The sequence below is a fragment of the Zalophus californianus genome, chromosome 8 (genome assembly GCF_009762305.2).
Source record: "Zalophus californianus isolate mZalCal1 chromosome 8, mZalCal1.pri.v2, whole genome shotgun sequence".
Lineage (NCBI taxonomy): Eukaryota > Metazoa > Chordata > Mammalia > Carnivora > Otariidae > Zalophus > Zalophus californianus.
The window spans coordinates 105,843,342-105,868,741 of record NC_045602.1 but is presented as its reverse complement, the minus strand read 5'-3'; the positions used below and the strand labels follow the sequence as shown (position 1 = coordinate 105,868,741).

Genomic DNA, 25,400 nt, shown 5'->3' with positions numbered 1-25,400 from the left:
GTCTATAAATGAGAGCTGGTTGTCCCTTTTTGGGTCAGTGCCCTGTCGCATGTCCATCTCTCATGGCCTTATTTGTCTAACAGCCTCTTCTCTACCATAACCTAGTGGAATTCCAGAGGCTTCACCAGGAGGCCCCATTACCCTCTAGTTTAAACATCCGTGAGGCACTGTATGTCCTGTGTTCCTTCGGTGCACTGGGTTATCATGGACCCTCTAAACTCCACAGATCTGTAGGTTACCACAGACCCTTCTGCCCCAGTTACTGACTAAGCCACATGTTCCAGTTTATTTGGCTCCCCACAGCCTCTACTATGCCCTAAGGGACTTTAAGCTCCTTCCCCAACAGAGCTTGATTACACAAAAACAAAACAACCAACCTAATTAATAAAACACCACACTTCCCTTCTGTATGAAGGGCATTTTCTGAGACAGTCTAGAAAATGTTACTGTCTGTAATGACTTTCCAGGAAGAATTTTGGGTCCTAAATGGATGATCACATTTAAGTGTGTCAGGATATGGCTTAACATACATGTCAAGTAGGAATGGGTCTAGATGTGAAATCCATGGGGACAAGGCCATTCTTGTTGCTTTCTTTTTAACCATAAATCAATAGAGCTTGGAACTGTGAATGTTGGCTCTGCTGCAAATATTAAATGTCTAAATGTGCATCTCTTTATGTCTCTAAAAGAAAAAAAGAAAAGGGGCACCTGGGTGGCTCAGTTGGTTAAGCATCTGCCTTCAGCTCACGTCCTGATCCCAGGGTCCTGAGATCGAGCCCTGCATCTGGCTCCCTGCTCAGTGGGGAGCCTGCTTCTCCCTCTCCCTCTGCTGCTCCCCTGCTTGTGCTCTCTCTCTCAAATAAATAAATAAAATCTTTAAAACAAATAAAGTAAAAAGAAGACATTTAAAGGCTCTTCAAGGAGTGTCCAGTACTGTCCAACACTATGCTGAATTTGTAACTTTCCTACGCATTATAGAGCTGTGTGCCATGCACATAGCCAAAGCAGCAATCGTGTAAAGTGATATCAATGACCACCATTAATTATGGTATTTTTATTCAGGTGTTAGAATATGGCTATTGCAGAGCCAATTCAAGGTCTTCCAAGAGTAATAAATTACAATGCACGTTTGGATACTGACTTCAGGGACATTAGCTGTGCCCATTAAGCATACCTCTGAGTATTGTAATAATCTCACAAGGGAAATTCAGAACACGGGCTAGTGGCTGTCTCCTTTCTGTGCTGGTATGTAACCTTCAGTCAATAGAAGATTCTCTCATGACGTCGAGCATTTGTAAATCCTCATCTATAGACTGTAAAGAAACTATTAGCATTCCCATTATTTTTTAAAGTACTTTTTTATATTTATCTCAATATTATAACAGTGTATTAAGAGTGCATGGTCTTTATAACCATTTGCAAAAGTACATAAAGGATGAAGACAAAATATATTCTTATAAAAAAGGTATAAATACATTTTTCTAATGTCAGGATAAGGAAGACACTTTTATACATGACAATAAATCAGAAAAAATAATTTAAAATATTGATAGATTTGAATATCAAAAAATTTTAAATTTCCTGAGGGGGGGGAAATAACATCATGACAAACATTAAGGCATGGGATACATTTGGAGAAAATATTACAAGATATTTACTAGGCAAAGCATCAATAAAAACAAAGTGTTTTTATAAATCAATGAGCAGAAGAGAAATATCCTAATAGAATAGGGGGATGAACAAATAGTTTATACTATAAAAGACATGTGAATGCCAACAAACAAGAAGAGATGCTTACCACCACTAGTAATTTTTAAAACACAAATAAAAATAATAAAATATTACTTTTAATAGTCTGCCCAAGATGAAAAATTGTCAATAACTCATGTTTGTGCTCTTATATGCTATTTGTGGGGCTATAAACTAGCAAAGCCTCTTTAGTGAGTATCTGGCCATATGTACCACGTGTTACCTTTAACCCGGCAATCCCAAACCTAGGAATTTATCCGAAGTAGATCATCATGTCAAGTACATGAAGGTACGTGATAATACCCTCACAAAGATGTTTATTGAAGCATTGCTTATAATAGTAATATCTGTGCAATGATGAGAGGTGTATTAAATCTATAATGATGTGTTAAATAAATTCCTACAATGGAATACTGTAGAATCAATTAAAAGAGGAATGTGTGCCTGTGTTTATAAACATTTTGTCAAACTATTGATAAATGTGCAAGTTACAAATAAATACATGGTTTGAGCCCATTTATAAATAAAATTGTGTGTGTGGGTATAGAGACATGGTTAGAACTATACGATCTAAACACTAGAAACGTTTAGAACTTAACTCACCACTGACCTCATATAGCTATTTAAATTTAAATTTAGTAGATGAAAAATTCAGTTCCTCAGCTGCACTAGCCACATTTCAAATATTCAGTAGATGCATGTGGCTAATGGCTATCATACTGAACAGCACAGAGACTGAACAGTTCCATTACCATAGAAAGTTCTATTAGACAATGCCAGTCTGGAAAAACGGTCTCCAATGTGTTTTCAGTGGTTGCTTCTGGCTGGTGGAATTCAGGGTTAATTTCATTTCATTATACTTTTCTAAATTACTTGAATTTTTTAAAAGTATGTAGTATCTTCATATTCAGAAGTTTCTTTTATATGAAAAACAATCACCTATCATTCCACTACATAGGAACAAGCACTGCTAGTTTTATTTCTTTGAAGTCTTTGCTCTCTACACTTACAGTTTCACAGAATTAACACCACATGTACAAGGATTCAGTGTTGCTTTTACAGCTAATATTATACCATAGGCATTGTACCTTATTCTTTAAAATTCCTCGCAAACATCACTTTGAAAAGCTGCCTATACTATTTATTCCATTCTGTGTGCTTAAGTGATTTTCATTTTACATGTTGGCCTGAAAATGTTACTAAAATATTTGAGAATTTTGCAAATCACTTGGATTTGGGGAAGTTAAATTCACAAGGAAAGCAGTGATTCATAGTTCTTTTGTTATATGTAGAGAAACCTCTCATAGATCACAATTAGATGATGCATTTTTTTTCTAAATCACTATTCAAAACCACCCTCATAAAAGTGAGTACTTAGAAATCAATGCTTTTAGTAAAGTGCCTTTATAACCCAAGTGCCCCCTTCCACTCCTGATAACAATACACAGAAATCGGTGTTAATATCCGTCTTCTGTGGAAACTTATCCAAAATGTGTCACTTCTCGTTAAGTCCCTTCAAAGTCCCGCTGTTCTTTAAATGTACATACTTCATTTGGCTTCCTTTGGCTACACTTTGATAAATATAAAATGACTTTAACATGGAAATAAAAGAAAAGATATGTGAGGAATTAAAGAACAATGACCTGAAATTCATGGAAGAGGAGAAAGTGTAACAAATCTACTCGACATCTTGCTCTGCAGGTGGTTTTCGCTGTATTTTAGCATCCTATCCAGAATAAAACTGAAATCAGAGGCTTTGTTTTCTGTAGCCACTCCCAGGTAGATAAGACCTTTGCAATCAGATTTATGACCAACAAGTAGGAATAGTCTCAAAGACACCTCAGATTTAGTGGATTAAAAACCAAACTCATCATCATTTCATGTACTCCTCCTAAACCTGTCCCTCCTTCAGGCATCCCCATCTCTCCTGACTACAGCATCACCTCGGTTGTTCAGAATCTGGGAGTTATTGCTGATACCTCCATCTCTTCATGCCCAATACACGGTCCAGTAACACTTCAAGCTGACTTTACCTTTTCAACTCTGTCTAGCTGCACCACTATGCTACCAGCCCTTCCCTCCGGAAATGCTGCAGGTGCCTCCCTGCGAATCTTTCTCCACATTCTCAGAAATTCCATCCTATCCTTCCCCTGCTTTAAACCATTCCTCCCTCTTGCTCAAGGGTTTAGAACTCCTTAACAAGGACAGACCATATTTCCTAGTATAGTCTGGTCCCCTCTCTATCTCTCAGGTTCATTGGCCCCAGGCTCTCTTACCCGCTTTGCACTTTGCTGCTTTCTCCTACCACAGGGTATTTGAATGTGCTATTTCTCTGTCTGAAGTGCTTCTTACCCCCCCTTCCCGTGATTAAGACTCTTCCCCATTTTTCACATTTCAGTTCATGTAATACTTTTTTAGGGACGCCCCCCTTAATCCATTAATTATATTAGGTTCTCCTACTAAGCTCTCTTAACATTTATTTACAGACTCTATGATTAATGCTTTGTTTCCTCACCCGATTGTAGGCACCATGTGGGTTTATAGTATCTGTTTTGTTTATCGATGTAGCTTCACCCATCATCACAATGCCGGGTAAATAGTAGATGCTTAATAAACACTTGTTCACTGGATAAATAAAGAGCATGAGGCAGATGCCCACAAACACTGGGAAAACTCTGAACGGTTTTCCACGAAAGAGCCTCCGGACGAACATTAGTCACTAGCAGAGTGACCCTAGAGAAACAGATCCTCTAATGAGGAGAAAGCCATGCAAGCCATTATACTTTGGAGTGAAATGCCCTTATTACACTTCCCTTTGTGTTGGACTATCTTGTATTTAAAGGTGATAGTCCAGGACCCCACCCTATTGTTACAAAGGCCAGGAAGCTGAGATCTTCCCAATTCTTGGAATGCCTAGAGTGGGGACCTCTTCCACATCTCAGATCAGGCCTGAGGAGAGAGATCTGTGACAATAATAGCAATTGGGAAGCAAGTTTCTGCCAGGATGAAGAAAAACCGAAGGTACCTAAAATGGAAAAATTGATGCCTATAGAGATTTGGGGCCATGCTGTTCAAATTGACACCTTTTCCTTTTTCCCAGTAGTATACCAGTCTCTCTTCTAAGGTTTTTTTTTTTTTTAATCTTTTATTTACTTATTAGAGAGAGACAGAGTGCACACATGAGAGAGAGTGAGAAAGAGAGGGAAAGAGAGAGAGAGAACAGGAGCAGGGACAGGGAGAAAGGGAAAAGCAGATTCCCCACTGAGCAGGGAGCCCGACCCAAGACTCGATCCCAGGACCTGAGCCGAAGGCAGATGCTTAACTGACTGAGCCACCCAGGCGCCCCTCTCTTCTAAGTCTTAACTTTTACAGATCACCTCTGGACACAACCAGTGATGTGCTGGAGCCAGCTCCTACCAGCTCATGATAATCAATTGCTAAATTTTTGGCAATTATGGTAATGATTTTTGAACACAGCCATTATTATAAATCAAATAATATGAATTTACAACTAAAATTTTGAAACAAAGGCAATAAGTATTCAGAACTCCTCACTTTCTAGTTACGTTGTTGTATTTTACCACTATCTGTGATCTCGAGGCTATTTATACCTCTTGTATCTATAGAGTGAAATGCTATATGATAGCCTGCTACAGCACATCTCTTTTTACTTCCCAATTTAGTGATGTCATTTGAGTAGCTTGAAGTTGGCTACTGTGGGAGTATTTACACCATGAAAATCAGTAAATGCTACAGTTCAGGGCTATGGGGGTTTTTGTTCTTGTTAATTTGTTTCTTTGTGGTTTTGGTTTTTGTTGATTTTTTTTTTCTGTTGAAAACCTTAAATGTGTACCAGCAAACCATGAGATGCACCCTATTCAGGGTTCAATGCAGTCCATTTTTTGGGTACTTAATTGTTGAAATTACAAAGTTAGAGATTCTCTAGGTAGAAATGGAACTGTGAACCAATCTTCCAATATCTTCTAAGCTGTATTTCACAAGAAAAGTATTGAGTGGGAGTCACTAAAAAGAAAAAAGGAAAAGTGTATAAAATCCTCTTACTCCCACTTCATATACTGTTCTGTTTCTTGAGTACCTAAGACCGTGTTTGTTTTGATCATAAAGCAAATATTTGAAAGAATTAAAGAACTCAAGAAGTGGAATAATTTGTGTTAGTCCTTGATAATAACATGATTTGAGTTCTCGTGATAGGAAACTGGGAGATGTTACAATTCAACCTGAAACACTCCATGCATTAAATGTTGTCTTCGTAAGATGATATAAAAACATTTGATTTGCCAGGTTCCAAAGGATTTACAAAATCCCCTAGGGAAAACTTTGGTAGGGGAGAGAAAAGATGGCTGAGAAGAGTGAGAAGGGGGGAAACAGGTGAAAAGATGGTAAGTGATATTTGAGAGCAATGATAAAAACAATTGCCTAAAAATTAGTGTAGGTTGACAAGTGAAAATGCAAAGAAATGGCTAATGATGTCCTGGGAATACTTATGCATTTTTGCACAGTTTTTATAAAATTAAGAGCGCTTTGAACTCATTGAATTCCCTTTTCATTCCTGTTTAGAGTTACACTGACAAAAGATCTGTGATGGTGTTAATGGCATGGAGATCTAATTAGCCTGCCTAATTTTAACAAAATAGACCACATTTGTGTAACTCTCAAGGTAATTTTTTCTCATGGAAAATTGAGGTCTTAGGACAATTTTGGTCTTCCTGTATAATGTTGGATTATTTTGATGGATGGATAGTAAAGAATTTTAGAAGACATTTTCTTACTTCCAAAGAGAAGCTCAGACATAAAAAGGCATATTTAAAATGGGGCTTTTTAGATGCTACTAGTTATTTCTTATAAAGTAGACATGAGACCTCCTGCAGACTTTGAATTGTAAAGAGCTTTATATCCCTTTGTTTCTGAAGGAATAATTACACTATTGATCTTTGTGCATTATGGAATATAGTTAATTCGTTTATCTAGAGTCATGGAAAGGAAAAGAGATGTAAATAAAATAAGGAGATCAATCTCAAATATTTTATCTTGAAATATTTTTATTTCAATATATCTTTAGCAAACACATATTCACATCTGTATTCAGACACTTACAGATAAATTATCCATTTACTTCAGACTCTTTCAGTTATTTATAGCGAATTGAAAGGAAAATTTCTCTCCTTTAAACCCTACAGCACTTTATAATTGTAATAAGGAAAAGGTATATTGCTAATAATTTTTCACTGCTACTTTTCATGTCACACTTAAGTTAATCACATCAGTCACCACAAAATATAGGAGTTCTTTCTGTCCACGTGGCACACTACAGTTTGCAGATATTATTTGGGTCATCACTATAATGTTTTAAGGTGAGCAGGCAGGACTATCACCCATATTGTGTGGAAACTAATGTGAAGCAGCAAAAAACAAGTTGCCTAATTGTCAAAGCTAGTTAAATATAGGAGCCAGATACATAAAAGTTCTGGAAATGAGTTGTCTTCTATGCTCTTTGAATTATACTCCCCATGGAAGAGTAAATTAAAGAAAATAAAAAATTAAAATGCATGTGCTTAGAATGTAGTTCTTGTTATATACACAATCCATACATGTATAAATGTTAAATACAAATATATGTCTTGCTTGATAAGTCATAAAGTAAATAAATATATATGTAAATATATACAGTAAAATGTTCTAATGCCTATAAGAGATTAAATTATTCAGTAGGTACCCCTGTATTATCTTTCATTTTCAAGCTACTGATTTATTTTTCAGGTAGTCACAGCTAGTTATGTGCTGCCTTGAGCACTTAACATATAATTAGTCATTCCCATAACAAACTTTTTTTAAGAGGACACTATTAGGGCACCTGGATGGCTCAGTTGGTTAAGCGACTGCCTTCGGCTCAGGTCATGATCCTGGAGTCCCGGGATCAAGTCCCGCATGGGGCTCCCTGGGCGGGGCGGGGAGTCTGCTGCTCCCTCTGAGCCTCCCGCTTCTCTTGCTCTCTTTCTCTCCCATTCTCTCTCTCTCTCATATAAATAAAAATAAAATCTTTAAAAAAAAAAGAGGACACAACTAGTATCCTCATCTCACAGATGAATAAACTGAGGCATAAAAAGTTTAAGGAAACCTCAAGATGTCGCATTGCTTTTAATTGGCAGAACCAAAACTCAAAGTCAAACAGGCAGTTTATAATTTCTACTGTCTCCTTCCAAGTGTCAAAAGTCTTCAGGTTACACTTGGGTTTTCCAGAAACTGCAAAGGGAGCATTGTTTCCGTTTGTCCCTATTAAGGAATTTTTGGGCCTTCTTTTTCGTTATGCTTGATCTTAATTTATGTTCTGAGATTCCAGAAGCCCATTTGGTACCATCTAAGGGGTACCATATATCAAGTACCATGTGAGGAGGCAAACATCACAACAAAATCAGAAGAAAAAAAAAATCTCACCTATAAAGGAGGCACAGACCAGGGAGAACTTAGTAAATGTATCTGCATTCTTTTAACAATTAACCCTCTTTATTCTTCCAAAATTTTGGCACAGCGAAATTGAGACTTACCTAGAAGCACCAACTCCCTCCCTGAAAGTTGAAGGAAAATAAAACGTGTTTCACCATCTTAGCTGAGGGGGTTAAACAGAAAGGGACAGATGATGTCCAACAGGCTGCTTTGCATGCACCATGATCCCTCGGGGCACACGGATCTTTATGCACTGGAGTGGCAGTGACTGCGCATATGAATTTTGCTGGCGGTTAGGTGGGGGCATGTGTCAGAGAACACTGATAGTTTGAAACATGAGTGACAAGCTCTCTATACTTTAGAATTTTTAAGTTTGACAAATACTGACTAGATTTGGAGGAAAAAGCTAACTATTCCCACTGACTTTTTATTCAAAAAAAAGAAGAAAGAAAACTTCTATGTATTTCATGCACTTTAACTTTCAGTAAGGATGATTATACAAATGATGAATGAACTTGGCCGTTCAGCTTCCACTCTTTCCCAGGAAGACAAGTGGTATCATTCAGACTATTTCTTTCCTATTTTAATTTCGCATGTGGGGGCGCCTGGGTGGCTCAGTCGTTAAGCGACTGCCTTCGGCTCAAGTCATGATCCCAGGATCCTGAGATCGAGTCCCGCATCGGGCTCCCTGCTCGGCAGGAAGCCTGCTTCTCCCTCTCCCACTCCCCTGCTTGTATTCCCTCTCTCGCTGTCTCTTTCCCTCTCTCTGTCAAATAAATAAATAAAATCTTTAAAAAATTTTTTTTTCACATTTGGGTAATTTTGTATTTTTACGAACTGTCTAAAATAATCTCTACAGGAGATGACTGGATGCTGATTTACTGAGGTTTATTCTGCCACTTGAAATATTTGCACTATTTTTATATAAACTCCATCCAGTTGGCTACACTTTTTAACACGAGATGACATACAGAAAGCTGACACTTTACAATCAGATGTACTTGGAATCAAATCCCCCTTCCCCCCATTTTATAAAACTGGACAAATTACCCTCCTAAACCTCAGAGTTCTCATTTGCAAATTGGGGCAAAAAATAGCTACCTCTCAGTGTTAATTTGTTGATGAAATGAAGGGGGAAATATAGAACAGTGAGAGTGGTGCTTGACACATAACTAAGTTACTAATTAGATGAACCTATTGCCATTACATTTTTTTTTATTTTTTATTGTTATGTTAATTACCATACATTACATCATTAGTTTTTGATGTAGAGTTCCATGATTCATTGTTTGTGTATAACACCCAGTGCTCCATGCAGAACGTGCCCTCTTTAATACCCATCACCAGGCTAACACATCCTCCCAACCCCCTCCCCTCCAGAACCCTCAGTTTGTTTTTCAGAGTCCATCATCTCTCATGGTTCATCTCCCCCTCCGCTTTACCCCGCCTTCATTCTTCCCCTCCTGCTATCTTCTTCTTTTTTTTTAATTTTACCATATATTGTATTATTTGTTTCAGAGGTACGGATCTGTGATTCAACAGTCTTGCACAATTCACAGCGCTCACCATAGCACATACCCTCCCCAATGTCTATCACCCAGCCACCCCATCCCTCCCACCCCCCACCACTCCAGCAACCCTCAGTTTGTTTCCTGAGATTAAGAATTCCTCATATCAGTGAGGTCATATGATACATGTCTTTCTCTGATTGACTTATTTCGCTCAGCATAACACCCTCCGACAGTAGTCCATCAAAATCCTAAAGGAGAACACAGGCAGCAACCTCTTCGACCTCAGCCGCAGCAACTTCTTCTTAGAAACATCGCCAAAGGCAAGGGAAGCAAGGGCAAAAATGAACTATTGGGACCTCATCAAGATAAAAAGCTTTTGCACAGCAAAAGAAACAGTCAACAAAACCAAAAGACAACCGACAGAATGGGAGAAGATATTTGCAAATGACATATCAGCTAAAGGGCTAGTATCCAAAATCTATAAGGAACTTCTTAAACTCAACACCCAAAGAACAAATGATCCAATCAAGAAATGGGCAGAAGACATGAACAGACATTTTTCCAGAGAAGACATCCAAATGGCCAACAGACATGTGAAAAAGTGCTCAACATCACTGGGCATCAGGGAAATCCAAATCAAAACCTCAGTGAGATACATTTATTATTTTTATAGAGAACTGAATAGTTAGGAATTTGTCTATTTGCCTCGATGAGTTTCCTTCAAAAGCAGATCCCATAGAATACATGAAGATGAATCAATATCAGGATGAAATTTTCTTATTTCTTCCAGTCACTACTTCAACAGTGTAATAGACATTTTCAGGGCACTGCTATCCCACCCCCAGAGGTGGCCTGCAGTGTTCCCATATAGTCCTGAGAATGCTTTCTGGCCATAATGCAAGAGAGTTTGCACCCCAGGAGACACTCCCCACCAATGACAGATAGGATTTAACAGATCAGTGTTCCTTGGGGAACATTCTTAGGTGTGTTCTTCACAGTCTCTTGGAATGGCCCTGGATAGATTGAGCCTCAGTTGCTCAAAGTGGTAAACCTCCTATTAATACACTGTTTTTGGCTTTCTCTCCTCCCATCTCACTTTCCCACTCCATCATTGCCCTTCCTGTTATCACCTCCAAATTAACCCACTTGCCTCCAGATTGTTCACTCACGTCTGCTTCTGGAGCTTCAAGACAAACATCCTATTAGCCAAACAGTTGTTTTGCATCCGGCTCAGATAATGCAACTTCTTGAAACTGACAGCATTTGTCCAGCTCTGTCAAAGGTTCCTTGAACATCTCCACATTCTGGGACTAACTCATTTGTTCCCAGGCATCCGGGAAATTTATTTTAATTCCCTTTTTCCGCTACTTCTGGGAGTAGCGGAAAAAGGCACCTGCATGCCTCCAGGACCCTCTTTCTCTTTCTTTTATTTCTAGCTTTTTGAAAATACATGAAACCACACTCTGAGCTTGTTTATGGAGAGGAGAAAAACATCAAACAGTTGAATTTTTAATTAAGCACTAGAATGCTATTTGGACATTCTCTTCGAATTTTATCTCATCTCTGTGGCCATTCCCAAGGATAACCAAACTTTTAGCCCCATGGATATGTCCATATTGAAGGGGAATAATTTTGGGGATGGTTGCCTTTACATTTTTTTCAAACAATTTTTTTAATTTTAGATTCGAATAGCATGTTAATTTTAGCTCAATCAATTCATGCCTGGCATCTTTGAGCTACTGTATTTTCGATGGAGATGCATAGGCAAGCCAATTCTGTCTTTTTTCCATCAGTAGATTTATTTGTACACTGAGGCTCCCCATGAGTGGAGTGGAGGTTGTCTTTACACATTCATCACCACTCTCTCCAAAACAAACATAAATGATCTTGTTATGACAATATCACTGTGACATCTGAAGGACAGTACTCTATCTGCTCTCTTTTTTCTTTCTAGTATTTGCCCATAGTCACTTTCTTTGTCATAGTCAGTGTGTTTTCCTCTTGCTCCCTCCATCTAAAGGAATAGCTGAAAAATACTCAAGCCCCCCTCATCTTTCACTTAGAGGAAAAAAATGCCTAAACAACATCCTCCAAGTCTTCCTCTCTGCATAGGAGAATGTTCACAGCACCATATTTCAGAGTTGTGGTTCATGCAAAGGGATAGTGTTTTATGTAAAAGGCTTGCTGGCTGTGTCAGCTGCCTAAGCTACTGCTACATCCTGAAGAGAATGGCATTCCTCATCACATTCATTAAAAGGAGGAAAAAACTCTTATTTTTTTAAGCTTTTATTTAAATTCCAGGTAGTTAACATACAGTGTAATATTAGTTTCAGGTGTACAATATCGTGATTCAACAGTTCCATACACCACCCAGTGCTCATCATTCCAGGTGCCCTCCTTAATCCCCATCACTTATTTAAACCATCTGCCTCCCCGTCTCCCCTCTGGTAACCGTCAGTTTGTTCTCTATAGTTTAGAGTGTACTTCTTGGTTTGCCTCTCTCTTTTTCCCCTTTTGATCATTTGTTTTGTTTCTTAAATTCTACGTATGATTGAAATCATATGGTATTTGTCTTTTCCTAACTGACTTATTTCACTAAGCATTATACTCTCTAGCTCCATTCATGTCATTGTGAATGGCAAGATTTCATCCTTTTTTGTGGCCAAGTAATATTCCATTGTGTAGGTATATAACACACCTTCTTTATCCATTCATCAATTGATGGATGCTTGGGCTGTTTCCATAATTTGGCTATTGTAAATAATGCTGCTATAAACATTAGGATGCATGTATCCCTTTGAATTAGTATTTTTTTATTCTATATATAGATAGATAGATAGATATTTATACTATATATATATTATTTATTTATTTATTTATTTATACTGTACCTAGTAGTGCAATTGGTGGATCATAGGGTAGTTTTACTCTTAACTTTTTGAGGAACCTTCATACTGTTTTCGAGAGTGGCTGCACCAGTTTGCATTACCACCAGCAATGCAAAAGTGTTCCTTTTCTCCACATCCTCGGCAACACCAGTTGTTTCTTATGTTGTTGATTTTAGTCATTCTGACGAGTGTGAGGTGATATCATTGTAGTTTTGATTTACATTTCTGTGATGATGAGTGATATTGAGCATCTTTTCATGTGTCCATTGGCTATCTGTGTGTGTGTCTTCTTTGGAAAAATGTCTATTCATATCTTCCGTCCATTTTAATTGGATTATTCATTTGGATTATTCATTTGATCCAATAATCAGTTGCATTATTCATTCGTTTTATAAGTTCTTTATATATTTTGGATACTAACCCTTTATCAGACATGTCATTTGCAAATATCTAGGAGAGAGGAACTTTTAAAGTGAGAAGTGTAGGGATAACTATTGATACCAAGGGATTTTGTTAATCTATCTTTTTTTTTATTTTTTGAGAAGCAAATATTAATTTCAAGAGCTTGATGGAGAACCATCCTGGATATAAGTTAATATCTTTCCTTTAAAACAAAATTTGAATAAAGCATAAAAAGGGTTTGCCCTGCCTTCAAAGAAAAGGTAGCTTTATATCTAAAAAGTTTGGTCATTCTTTTCTAAGGTCACTTAAGTATAACAGGGAATCTGTCACTTTATTTCTGACTATTTTACTGAGTATTAAATGGAAAGACTTTCACACACCTGACCCATTATATGAAAGATGGATTAAAGTTACATCCATATATCTATAATTCAGGTTGAAAATATTGCATTAAATGCTGAGAATAAAATTAACCTAATATACAAAATTGTCCCATGAGCCTAAAACCCTTTAAAGTTATATTGCATGGGGATGAGTAAGGTATATTTTCTGCCTCAAAAATTTTCTGGTGTCAAAAATGAAATGTACAGGTCTTGAAAAGGTATTTTATCTTGTGGATATCAAACATACAAATAAAATAGCTTTTCTTTAAAAGTCATATTAAGGAATAAAGGTTAAAACTGGCTTTTTAACTCTTTGAAAAATCATCCTTTGGCTTGTGTTTATCCCTTCCATTAATTTCTAACATTTTAAATGATACAATTACAGTAATACATGCTGTAATGGAGCCCTTGTGTCTCAGGCATACAGTGGTCTTTGCTTTCTTCAGTAGTCTATTACCTGGAAATGAGAATTATTAACTTGAGCAACTTTCTTTGCAGCAGACATGAAGTAATTTAATCATGAATCCTGATGATTGAAAGAAAGTGAGCTTATTCCGTCTCTATTTTGTAACTCTTAGGGGAATGGAAGTGATCTAGGACTTAACTTGCACAGTGCAGTTAAATTATAGCTGCCAAAATTCGTAGCTGGTCTGGTTAATTCTCACCGTGGAGACATATCTAGGATATTCTCAGGAGAAAGCAGGCCTTGAGTGACAGCTTAGTGAAAATATGAAATTCCAAGTTCATCTCTCCTCTTATTTTTTTCTGAGCTATATTGTTTAGCGTTCTTCAATAGAAAAATTGAGCATTTTTACAGAATTGTAGAGATAGCTTGTTTTCTTTATAAAAATTTCAAGGGGGGGTGCCTGGGTGGTTCAGTTGTGAAGCATCTGCCTTTGGCTCAGGTCATGATCCCAGGGTTCTGGGATGGAGCCCCGCGTCGGGCTCCCTCCTCTCCTCAGCGGGGAGCCTGCTTCTCCCTCTCCCTCTGCCTGCTGCTCCCCCTGCTTGTGCTCTCTCTCTCTGTCAAATAAATAAATAAAACCCTTAAAAATTTTTCAAGGAATATATATTAATAGCAGCAACCAAGAAATGTGTTTGAGTCTGGTAGTAACCTGAGTAGGTAAATACTTCTCTGAAAACTGGTCAGAAGTTTCAATCAGTAAGAAAATCTCAGACAGGGGTGTCTGGGTGGCTCCTTCAGTTGAGCATCTGACTCTTAATTTCGGCTCAGGTCATGATCTCAGGGCCTGAGATCGAGCCCTGCTTAGGATTCTCTCTCACCCTCTGCCCCTCCCCCATTCACGCATATGTGTGTGTGTGCTCGCTCTCTCTGTCCCTCCCTCTCTTTCTAAGGAAGGAAGGAAGAAAGAAAGAAAGAAAGAAAAAGAAAGAATCTCAGACATAAAATCCTTAGTAGGATAAGTTTTTGGGAGAGGGTGGTTTTCATGCAAATTGTCTGTAGGCTTTTGTTATTGTTACTATTTTAATTTTATTCATTTCTTTTTGAAATGCAGCCACTCATATCTCCAGACCTGAGACTGATGTACCCCAGAAACAACCATTTTTTTAGACTTTTCCATTAAATTACTTCTACCTATAAATCCTCCAAACACTTTGGTGCCTTTGCTGTTTATCCTTCCAGATAATTCCCTCTTTGCTTATTCTCTGAGGGTCTCCTCTGCTGAAAACAACTGAGGGCAACTTTTGGTACTTGAAAGGACAAATATCTTTTTCACTATACCCTTCGTATGTCAACATGCTCAATAATGAGACAAAGGTTTGAAGCCACCCTGTCACCTTGGGATATTGAGTTCAAAATGAGAAAACTCAGAGTATAGGTAAAAAGAAAAGTAATTTCTTAAGGAAGAGAATGCTAACATAACCCAAGCTTGATGTTGATTAAAAAATAAAATATAAAGAAAAGGTATAGTTGTAAAAACAAACAAAATGACTAATGGTAAGAAAGACAGTAAAATATAGTTTAAAAATTGGTATGATTGGGGCGCCTGGGTGGCTCAGATGGTTGAGCATCTGCCTTTGGTTCAGGTCATGATCCTGGAGTCTTGGGATTGAGTCCCGCATCGGGCTCCCTGCTCAGCGGGAAGCCTGCGTCTCCCTCTCCCTCTGCCTGCCACTCCCCCTGCTTATGCTCATTCTCTGTCAAATAAGTCAAATCTTTAAAAAATAAATTGGTATGATCAATCACCAAAAAAGTACATTAGTAAGGAACTTGTTTATTATATACTTTAAGCAATTTCTCTATTTACTTCCAGAATTACATAATTTTAAAATGTTGTGGTTTCTATTGAAAGAATATTTCTCAAATCTTACTGTGCCTGCAGTTCATGCTCAATACTCTTTGTTATTATTTATTGTATAACCGTCTCAGATAAAGAGTGACTTACAGAATGGTTTCTCAGATACCTGCTACTCAGGTTCAATCATCAGCACCATCATTTTGCTAATCTGCCTTATCCTCCCAATCCCAGACATTACCTCCAAATACTGCATTCCACACTTCTAATTACATAAAAATCCATTGTTTTTAAAATTATATATAAACAGCCATTAGTGAGAAAACTTTTACAGAGATGCCACAAAGAATTGATCATCTCACAAATTCCTGTTGACCATACTTAACAATATTGTCTTTTTCCAGAATTATTTTCTTTTTTTTAATATTTTATTTATTTATTTATTTGAGAGAGACGGAGAGGGAGGGCATGAGCAGAGGCAGAGGGAGAGTCAGACTCCCCGCTGAGCAGGGAGCCCAATGAGGGGCTCAATCCCAGGACCCTGAGATCGTGACCTGAGCCGAAGACAGACGCTTAACCAAATGAACCACCCAAGCACCCCCAGAATTATTTTCTATTCTGGTACCTTCTCTAAGTGCTCTCTACTTGCCTTGCATTCCTATAGCTCAAGGACAACTCAAGTGAACCCCTTGACTCCCACCCCTAGTCCATACAGTTCTGAGAGATGGCACTCTTTAATCAATCACTATAAATAAGTGCACAAAAGTGGTTTTTTATTGTTATGTTAATCACCATACATTACATCATTTGTTTTTGATGTAGTGCTCCATGATTCATTGTTTGTGCATAACACCCAATGCTCCACACAGAACATGCCCTCTTTAATACCCATCACCAGGCTAACCCATCCTCCCACCCCTCCCCTCTAGAACCCTCAGTTTGTTTTTCAGAGTCCATCGTCTCTCATGGTTCGTCTCCCCCTCCGACTTACCCCCCTTCATTCTTCCCCTCCTGCTATCTTCTTCTTCTTCTTTTTTTTTTAACATATATTGCATTATTTGTTTCAGAAGTACAGATCTGTGATTCAACAGTCTTGCACAATTCACAGTGCTCACCATACCACATACCCTCCCCAATGTCTATCACCCAGCCACCCCATCCCTCCCACCCCCTACCACTCCACCAATGTCCACAATAGCCAAACTGTGAAAAGAGCCAAGATGTCCATCGACAGATGAATGGATAAAGAAGATGTGGTATATATATACACAATGGAATATTATGCAGCCATCAAAAGGAATGAGATCTTGCTATTTGCACAAAAGTGGTTTTAAAAGACATGAGAAGTCTTTTTTAGTCTCAGTAAAGTAATACAGACTGAACAGAAAATGTTCTGGTTTTAGGGACTGTGAGCCAGGAACTTCAGATGAAGACCAAATACATACGAAAAAATATATTTTGGTCATCTGAATGACCAAATTTATTTTTCTTATAAATCACAATATCGCAGATAGACTCTGTAATCATTGATTCAAAACTTGTGATTTATAAGTTTCAGATGGTTTCTGAGAATTACCTTTCTCTTCCAAGTATACAAAAAAAATATTAAAAGTACTGATCATTTTCTTTTCTAATCTTGCCTCAAACATGTTCAAAAACTGTGATGCAAACCAACAAAGCAAAAAAAAAAAAAAAGTGACAAAAAAACCAGACTCTTAAATCCAGAGAACAAGCTGGTAGTATCCAGCAGGGAGGTGGGTGGGGGGATGAGTGATATAGGTTAAGGGGGTTAAGTACAATTATAGTGATGAGCACTAAGAAATGTAGAGAATTGTTTCATCATTGTATTGTACACATGAAACTAACATAACACTGTATGTTAATTATACTTGAATTAAAAAATAAATAAAAATTTTTAAAAATCAGGATGCAATTAAACATATCACAGAACAGCTAGAATCATTCTTTATTAGCCTTCACAGAAAGTCCCTTCTTCCTGAACCTTTTCTTTTAATCTTTCATTAACGCTAGAATGCTAAAAATTTCCCTTTTTTGTTATTGTTTACTTTATGAAATTTTTCCTCTATTCCTCTCCTTTTCTAGGTCATGCAAATTGATGTTCTTGTGATAACATTTGATCTTTCTAGGAGGCTTGATGTACTTGATAAGTTCCCAACTTGTTAGTGGAGTTGAAGTTTTAGTTATATTGGGCACACCTTTGAGATGGATTTTTCTCTCTTCATAACTTACCTGAAAGTGTTCCTCTTTACACAGCCAAACAGGAGGAAGTTTTATTAACTAAGAATTAATGGCAGTAAAATAATGGCAATAAAAGAATTTAGCTGGGAAGGTTTTGTTTATTTTCTTTCTTGTTTTTTTAAGTCCACTTTTTCTTTGTAAGGATGCTGTGAATAAAAGCCTCAGAAAAGAGATCAGAATAATCAGGTCCCATTGGCCCAGCATTTAGCTAAATAAATAAGAATATAAATTTATTCCTTGCTCAGAAGCTGGCTGCAGATTGGATAACTGATTGATTTGATGTTAATTTTCTGCATGGACTTCTTATTTCCTATGAGGGGAAAATGAAGTCAGCCAAGGTGAATGAGTCCTCTTTTAGGTCTTACTTTCAATTTGGGAGGTTCGGAAACCTCCCAAATCTAGCAGGACTAGATCTCCAAGGGATCTTCACTTATGGTATCCCAAAGAATGGAACTTGCTCTGAAAAGACTGCAGAAGTTCTCTCTGTCCAAATCCCAGTATGTTCTGAGGATGGAATTGAAATGAACATATTCATGACAGGTGCTGCCATTTTGCCCAGTCTAACAGCCTATTTCTTTACAACGTAACTCCATGTTGGAGAAGGTCCAAACTTTGACTCTCAGCCATGTTTCTGCCTCAGCCCTAGATATCATTATCATGTTTTGATTCTACAAGAATCACCTTCTTCATCTTAATGTGTCATGAATTGAGGAGAGAGATGAGATTTTGTATTTCACTATGTGATTCATGGGATGATTGGAGGAAATAGAGGGAGAATTATGGCACATAAAAATATGCTACTAAAGGACATATGACAGAAAGAGCTATTGACTGAGGACCATAATTCTTATTTTTTCTGGGTTTATTGAGGTATAATTACCATATGACATTTTGTAAGTTTAAGATGTACAGCATGATGATTTGATGCATGCATATAATGCAAGATGATTGCCACCACAGCATTAGCCAACACCTCCATCACATAACATAATAACCATTTCTTTTTTGTAGTGAGAACGTTTAAGATCTACACTATTAGTATCTTTCCAGTATATAATACAATATTATTAACTTTAATCCTCATGCAATACATTAGGTCCTTAGAACTTATTCATCTTGTATCTGGAAGTTTGTACTCTTTGAACAAAGTCTCCTCATTTTCTCCACACCCCCTGCCCCTGGTATCCACCTCTCCACTCTCTTGTTTCTCTGAGTTCACCTTTTTTTTAAAATTCTACATGCAGCATTTGTCTTTCTCTGTCTCACTCATTTCACTTCATATAATGCCATAAGGACCATAAGACTTGAGTAAGAAATTCTCTCTCCATAACCTTTCAGCAAGTTACTTTACCTCTCTGGGCCATGATGGGGTTTGGGACTTCAATCATACTGTTTTTTTAGTAAGAATAAAAAGCAATTTTGTTCTGAAGCCTTTCTAGGTCTAATGCTTTTAAAACTATGCTACCATGTTGGAATTTCTAGGTATAGACTAACTTTTTTCAATGTTTATTACCCAGGACCCCAAATTACGTGAACTTTTGGATGTGGGGAACATCGGGCGCCTGGAGCATCGCATGATAACGGTGGTATATGGGCCTGACTTGGTTAACATCTCCCATTTGAATCTCGTGGCTTTCCAAGAAGAAGTGGCCAAGGTACAGTAGATAGAAACTTCTGACGTTTGTCACCTCACTCTGAATCCTTATGACATTGTACTGATGCCTGCAAAAGATTTTTTTGTCATATTTAATATGTGTTAAAATTACATCTGAAAATAAGTCAGCTGCCATGTAGAAATGTAATTCAAATGCTTCCAAATAATGGCATCTACTAAGAATTATGGAGATTTTTCATTAGGAATAAGGCATTTGATATAATTTCTTTGCAGAAGAAAATATAAGTGAAACCATTTTTTATTTCACCTAAACACCTTGTCCTCACACATTCTCTCTTAGCCTCATCCCAAACCACTTCTGACCCCATCTCCTTTCCAATCCTCTCCTTGAGAGCAGATATCCTTGACAACTTTTAACTTCTTTTACTCTGCGTAGCCCCTAGCCCACCACCATGCACATGGTAGCTGCTCAATGAATATGAGAAGAAATAAAACAATTCCAAAACAAAAATTTCAAATAATGACAATAAATAACATTTATTCAGTTACAGATTAGAATAGTAAATTAGGTCCTCTCCATTAAGGACTTGCTAATTTACTAGCATAGCAGGCCTTTCAGATACGTACAGAAATAACTAGAATACAGGCAAGATCTATCAAACAAGAAACCATTAATTTCTGGGAACCCTGGACTCCACTTTGATGTTTTCTCTAGAATAGTCCAATTGCCATGAAAATCAGAGCACTGAAATGAACATATCAAAAGAAGGGCTTTCTTTTTTCATGTTTACAGTTCACAGGATACTAATGATGATCCTTACCCTTCATACCTTCCCTTCAGGAATTAAGAATATGAATCAAAGAATACTTTTAAGTCTGTATGTCATATCTGTGCCATTATAGAACTTCTCGTGTCAAGGATCACAACTATGGGGTCATGTCAAGCCAGTCATCATTATGATTTATACATTTTTAACCCTTAGTGGTCTGACATTTCTTTGAGCTATACCAGAAGTAATGACCTGACCTCTAATTCTTTAGTGATTATGGTAGAGGCTTATTTCCAACATTTACATGACATCAACTTTACTTCTTACAAAGGAATGAATGAAATGCTAACCAGTTTTAACAGTGTGAGGTCTTTAGAAACTACTCTCCAAGACTGTGTTACAGACCTAGTCTACTTTCCCTCTGAAAGAACCAAGTCATTCATTTGCTTCTGTAGTATAACTTGCTTTGACGTTTGGAGAGACTTCAGTTTTATGGAACATTCAGCGTGACAGCGTTATATTTGCCTAGCAAGAATTCTTATTCTGGTGTACTGTTAGTAATCTGCGAGTTGTATATACTTCATTTCTTAGTATATGGATGGATGGTTGGATGGATAGATGAATGAACATGGATAAATAAATAGTAATGATTTGCAAAAATATTTTTAAAGTATCTTTCCCCAAATACAACCATATTCAGTTTAAAAAATAACCAATTCAGGAGATTCATTAACTCTCAGAAACATTCAATAAATGACAGTGACTTTCAGGGAGGCTTTTACTAAGAGTGAATATAGATTTTATATTAGAAACCAGTCTACATATCTTATACTGCATTAAACCTTTGTGCAGTTACGTTTAAAACATATTCAATTTCCTCCTCTGTGCACTCCTACCCACTGATTTTCTTTGGGGATTTTGATTTCTGAGCCCTATAATATTCCCCATCAGGACTGCATCTGTAGACATTTTTTCAGCAGCAACTTGATGTTCCTGGTATAATTAATGAGGCTACAGAATATGTTTTGCTTTTCCTGCCTTCCCGGTAGGGTATTTTTTCCCCACTGAAATTGCTCAGCCAGAAGGTTAAGATTTGCAAACACCACTTTACTCTGAAAACTTACTTTCCCTCCTTCTAATTGTCAGTATTGTCTCATAACATCACACCTTTTATTTAATCTCTGGGGCCCATTATGTACATGATGCTTTGTGTAGTGCCAACACCAAAGGAGACAGCCTCTCTCATTATGTACAATGCCTGACAGAAACCTGAGCTGCTTTGAAACTCGAATGTCTCCAGAAGAAATTATTTACAAAGGGATTCTGGCTCATTCATTCATTCAACACCTATTTGTCAGTTGCCTTCTCTATGCCAACCACAATTCCAATGTTAGGAATACAACATTCTAGAATGCTGAGAGCCAGCATTCTGGGAGAAATAAACAGATAAATCACAATTATGAAGGAAATATATTGGAAGTTAGATGGAGATCTGTGTGGAAGAATAAAGCAGGAGGAGAGGGCATGAGTAGGGGAGATGGGGAAATGCAGAGAAGGGAAAAAAATCTGAAGGAAGTTGCTCAATTACAACAATACCATAGATTTCTGAGAAATCCCTTGGATCAACTTTAAAAATTAATCAGAACTAGACCTTGAACTTTCCTAAATATATTATTCCAGATCTGCATGCTTTCTTTCTTACATAAATCACTTGAATTTGAACTTTTTATTTATTCTTTAAGACAAGTGACTCCTAAAAGATTGATAGGGGAGAACACCGTCTTTCAATTTTTCTCTCTGTAGTTGGACTAAAAATGTGGTATCTCTTGCAATTATACAACAGTCATAATTTTTGTTATGGAGCTTGACTTTCCAACCACTCTGTACCCTAAGAATTAGCTTTCCCTGCTCCCTGGAGGGGCACTCCTTTTAATGTGCCAGGGAAATAGATGATTTCATCTTTGCCCTCTGAGTCGCATACTTCTCCCTGCATCCTCAGCTCCGCTAGGGACCAATGGACATGTACACATTTATTACCCCCTGGAACTCCTGGACTTCTGTTCCCCTCCATGGGATGCCTGACCTCTCCCGGGGGCCATGGGGAGGAGGTGAATATCACCACCCTTCCTTTTACTCTTCTACCATTAACTTCCAATAGTTCTCTGCTGCCGGCTACATGACTTGTGTGAAGGTATCAGCAAAGGAAACTAGCCAAGGCAGCAGAAGTTGATCCTTGTGTTGTGATATGGGCTTCTGAAGGACTTTGACTTTTATTTTGAGGAAGATGGAAGCCATTGAGGGTTTTGAGCAGAGGATGGACATCACCTGACTTAACCCTTTAGTCAATAATAGACCGCCTGGGGAGAGGCAATAATGGAAGCAGGGAGACCAGTGAAACTACTAAAATATTTGAAGTGAGTTGTTAGTGACTTGGACCAATGTGGGGCTGCAGAGGAAATGAAAAGGAGTCTATATATATACATATTTGAAAGCAGAATTGAGAGCAGAGGCTTATGAATTGTATGTTGCATGCAAGAAAAAGAGAAGAATCAAGGATGGATACTAGAGTTTTGGCCCAAGAGAAATACCACTTACATCATTGGGAAAATCTAAAGTATAACACATTTGGGGGTATATAGTAAAGGTTCAGTTTTTCATGTTCAGATTGAAATCATTATTAGACACTCAAGTGGATATGTTGAGTTGGATATACGAGTCTGGAGCTGAGTGCCAAATATAATACATTAATTTGGAAGTCATCAGGTTATACATAATATTTAATGAGACTGGATGAGATCAGCCAGGAAGTGACTATAGATAGAGAAGATGTCCAAGACCTGAGTCATCGCTACTCCAACATGAAGAGATTGAGATAAGAAAGAATCAGAAAAGGAGGCCAGTGAGGAGGCAGTGAGGTAGTATGTGTCATTGGAAGCCAGGTGAAGGAAATATTTCAGGGAGAAAAAAGTGATCAATAATAGGGTCAAATGCTGCCCAAGATGAAGACCAAGAATGGACCATTGCATTTAATGACATAGAGGTCACTAGTGACTTTGATTAGAGTAACTTCAGTGGAGTGGTGAAGTCAAAACCTATTGGAATGGAGTCTGGGGAATATTGACAAGAGAGAAAAAAAGAAGCCAAAAAGATTGCTCTTTTTGGGGCGCCTGGGTGGCTCAGTCGTTAAGTGTCTGCCTTCGGCTCAGGTCATGCTCCCAGGGTCCTGGGATCGAGCCCCGCATCAGACTCCCTGCTCAGCAGGAAGCCTGCTTCTCCCTCTCCCGCTCCCCTTGCTTGTGTTCCCTCTCTTGCTGTCTCTCTCTGTCAGATAAATAAATAAAATTAAACAAAAAAAAAGATTGCTCTTTTTTAGAAGTTTTGATATGAAAGACAGCAGACAAATAGGAAGCAAGGTCCAGAAATGGTTTTTAAGATGTGAGAAGCAACAATATACATGTATGCTAATAGGAATGGTCCCATAGAGGGAAAACAATGTGCCGATGTAGGAGAGAAGAATTGCTAGAGCAAGTCCTTGAGTAGGAGATGCAGTAGGATCTCATGCAGAGCTCAGTAAACTACAGCCTAGGGGCTACATCTGGTCTACCACCTGTTTTTATACTTTTATTGGAACACAACAATGTCCATTTTCACATGGTGTCTATGGCTACTTTCTCTAGACAGAGATGAGTAGTTATGGCATAGACCATATGGGCCACAAAGCCTAAAATATTCACTATCCGGTCCTTTATTTAAAAAGTGTGTTGACCCTGGCCTAGTTCAGAGATAGAGTAGCTAAGCTCAGACAGGAGCAAGAGCATCTCATCAAGAAGAGAAGGAAGAGTGGAACATATTGGTAGAGATGACAGCAAGGGGTACACATAATGGAGAAAGTTGAAGACATTTTCTGATTGCCTTTACTTTCTCCGTGACAAAGGACACAGAAGTCAGCAGCTGAGAGTAAAGATGATCTGAACCCTCAAGTCTTTCTCAGCACCAGTTGGTGCATTTCTTTGAAGGTGAACAGGGACTGTGAAAGCAGATCATTCACATCAGCCCCCCAAATAGTGTTGTTTTGAGCATAGTAACCAGTTTATCGGATCAATACAGATTCTTCCATTGGTCAAGGAGCTTGAAGAAAAAAACAACTGTCTTCTACCTGCCCAATTCCAGACTCTCTTTTGAATATTCTGTTTTTCTTTGAGGTGAGGGGCTACTCAGAAAGAGACTTCTAGTTGTGAATACTACCCCGTGTAGTCATCCAGCTAAACAGCATTGCAGTCATGTCATAAAGAAGATTGCTCTGAGCCAGGGGCTGGGGTTTACAGGATTGCCTGGTGGCGTTTACCTTCAGGTTGCAGGTATTCAGTGTGTATATGTTGGGAGATCACTCGTCACTGAGAGAATCTCAGCAAGGAAGGAAATCTGTCTCATGGTTAACAAGGAGGATTCCCAGGGTGCAAAGACAGCATGTCTTCCCCCTGGGTTCTGCTTCCTTTCCATGGCTGGATCCCTAGGAGCTCATGCCCTCCCTCAACCTCCCCAACTCTTATCTCGTCTTTGTTCAATGCAATATATTAGCAGCATACCCTATCACCCTAAGAAAAAGGATTGGAGAGTTAGTCTCTGATATTCAGTCCTAAATAGTTTGACACTCTGATAGGCCCTCTGGATGGACATATTGTTGAACCACTGCCTAGTTTGGCAAATTTCCATCCAGGTGTTGCTCCAGTGTATGAAGATGCAGTGGACTGAAACAACAAGGATCCAGTGGGTTAAGAATGAGTTGCCTCATGACAGAATTCTGCAGGGGAGAGTTTGTGTTCATTTCTCTGCACAAGGTTTGGCAGATGCCATTGCTTTCCACCCTTAACTCTTTACACACTAAATTCTCTGGAACATGTATAAATAGGAAAAACATGCAACTTAGCGGGAACTTAGCCAGATTGTTTTTTAATTCTTCACTGAAAAGCACTGATTATGACTATTTTGAAGATTTTTTTAAAAGATTTTATTTATTTATTTGACAGAGAGAGACAAAGCGAGAGCAGGAACACAAGCAGGGGGAATGGGAGAGGGAGAAGCAGGCTTCCCGCTGAGCAGGGA

General features: G+C 38.1%; 1 protein-coding gene across 7 annotated transcripts in view; it reads left to right on the top strand.

Moving 5' to 3' along the window:
• The window catches only part of PLCB1 (phospholipase C beta 1), a 714,547-nt gene that overhangs the window by 449,328 nt on the left and 239,819 nt on the right, over nucleotides 1–25,400 (top strand). For all 7 annotated transcript variants that reach the window (XM_027621223.2, XM_027621225.2, XM_027621224.2 and 4 more), the window contains exon 4: nucleotides 19,430–19,567. In XM_027621223.2, coding sequence (XP_027477024.1) covers nucleotides 19,430–19,567 — 138 coding nt within the window. The remainder of the gene's footprint in view (nucleotides 1–19,429; nucleotides 19,568–25,400) is intronic.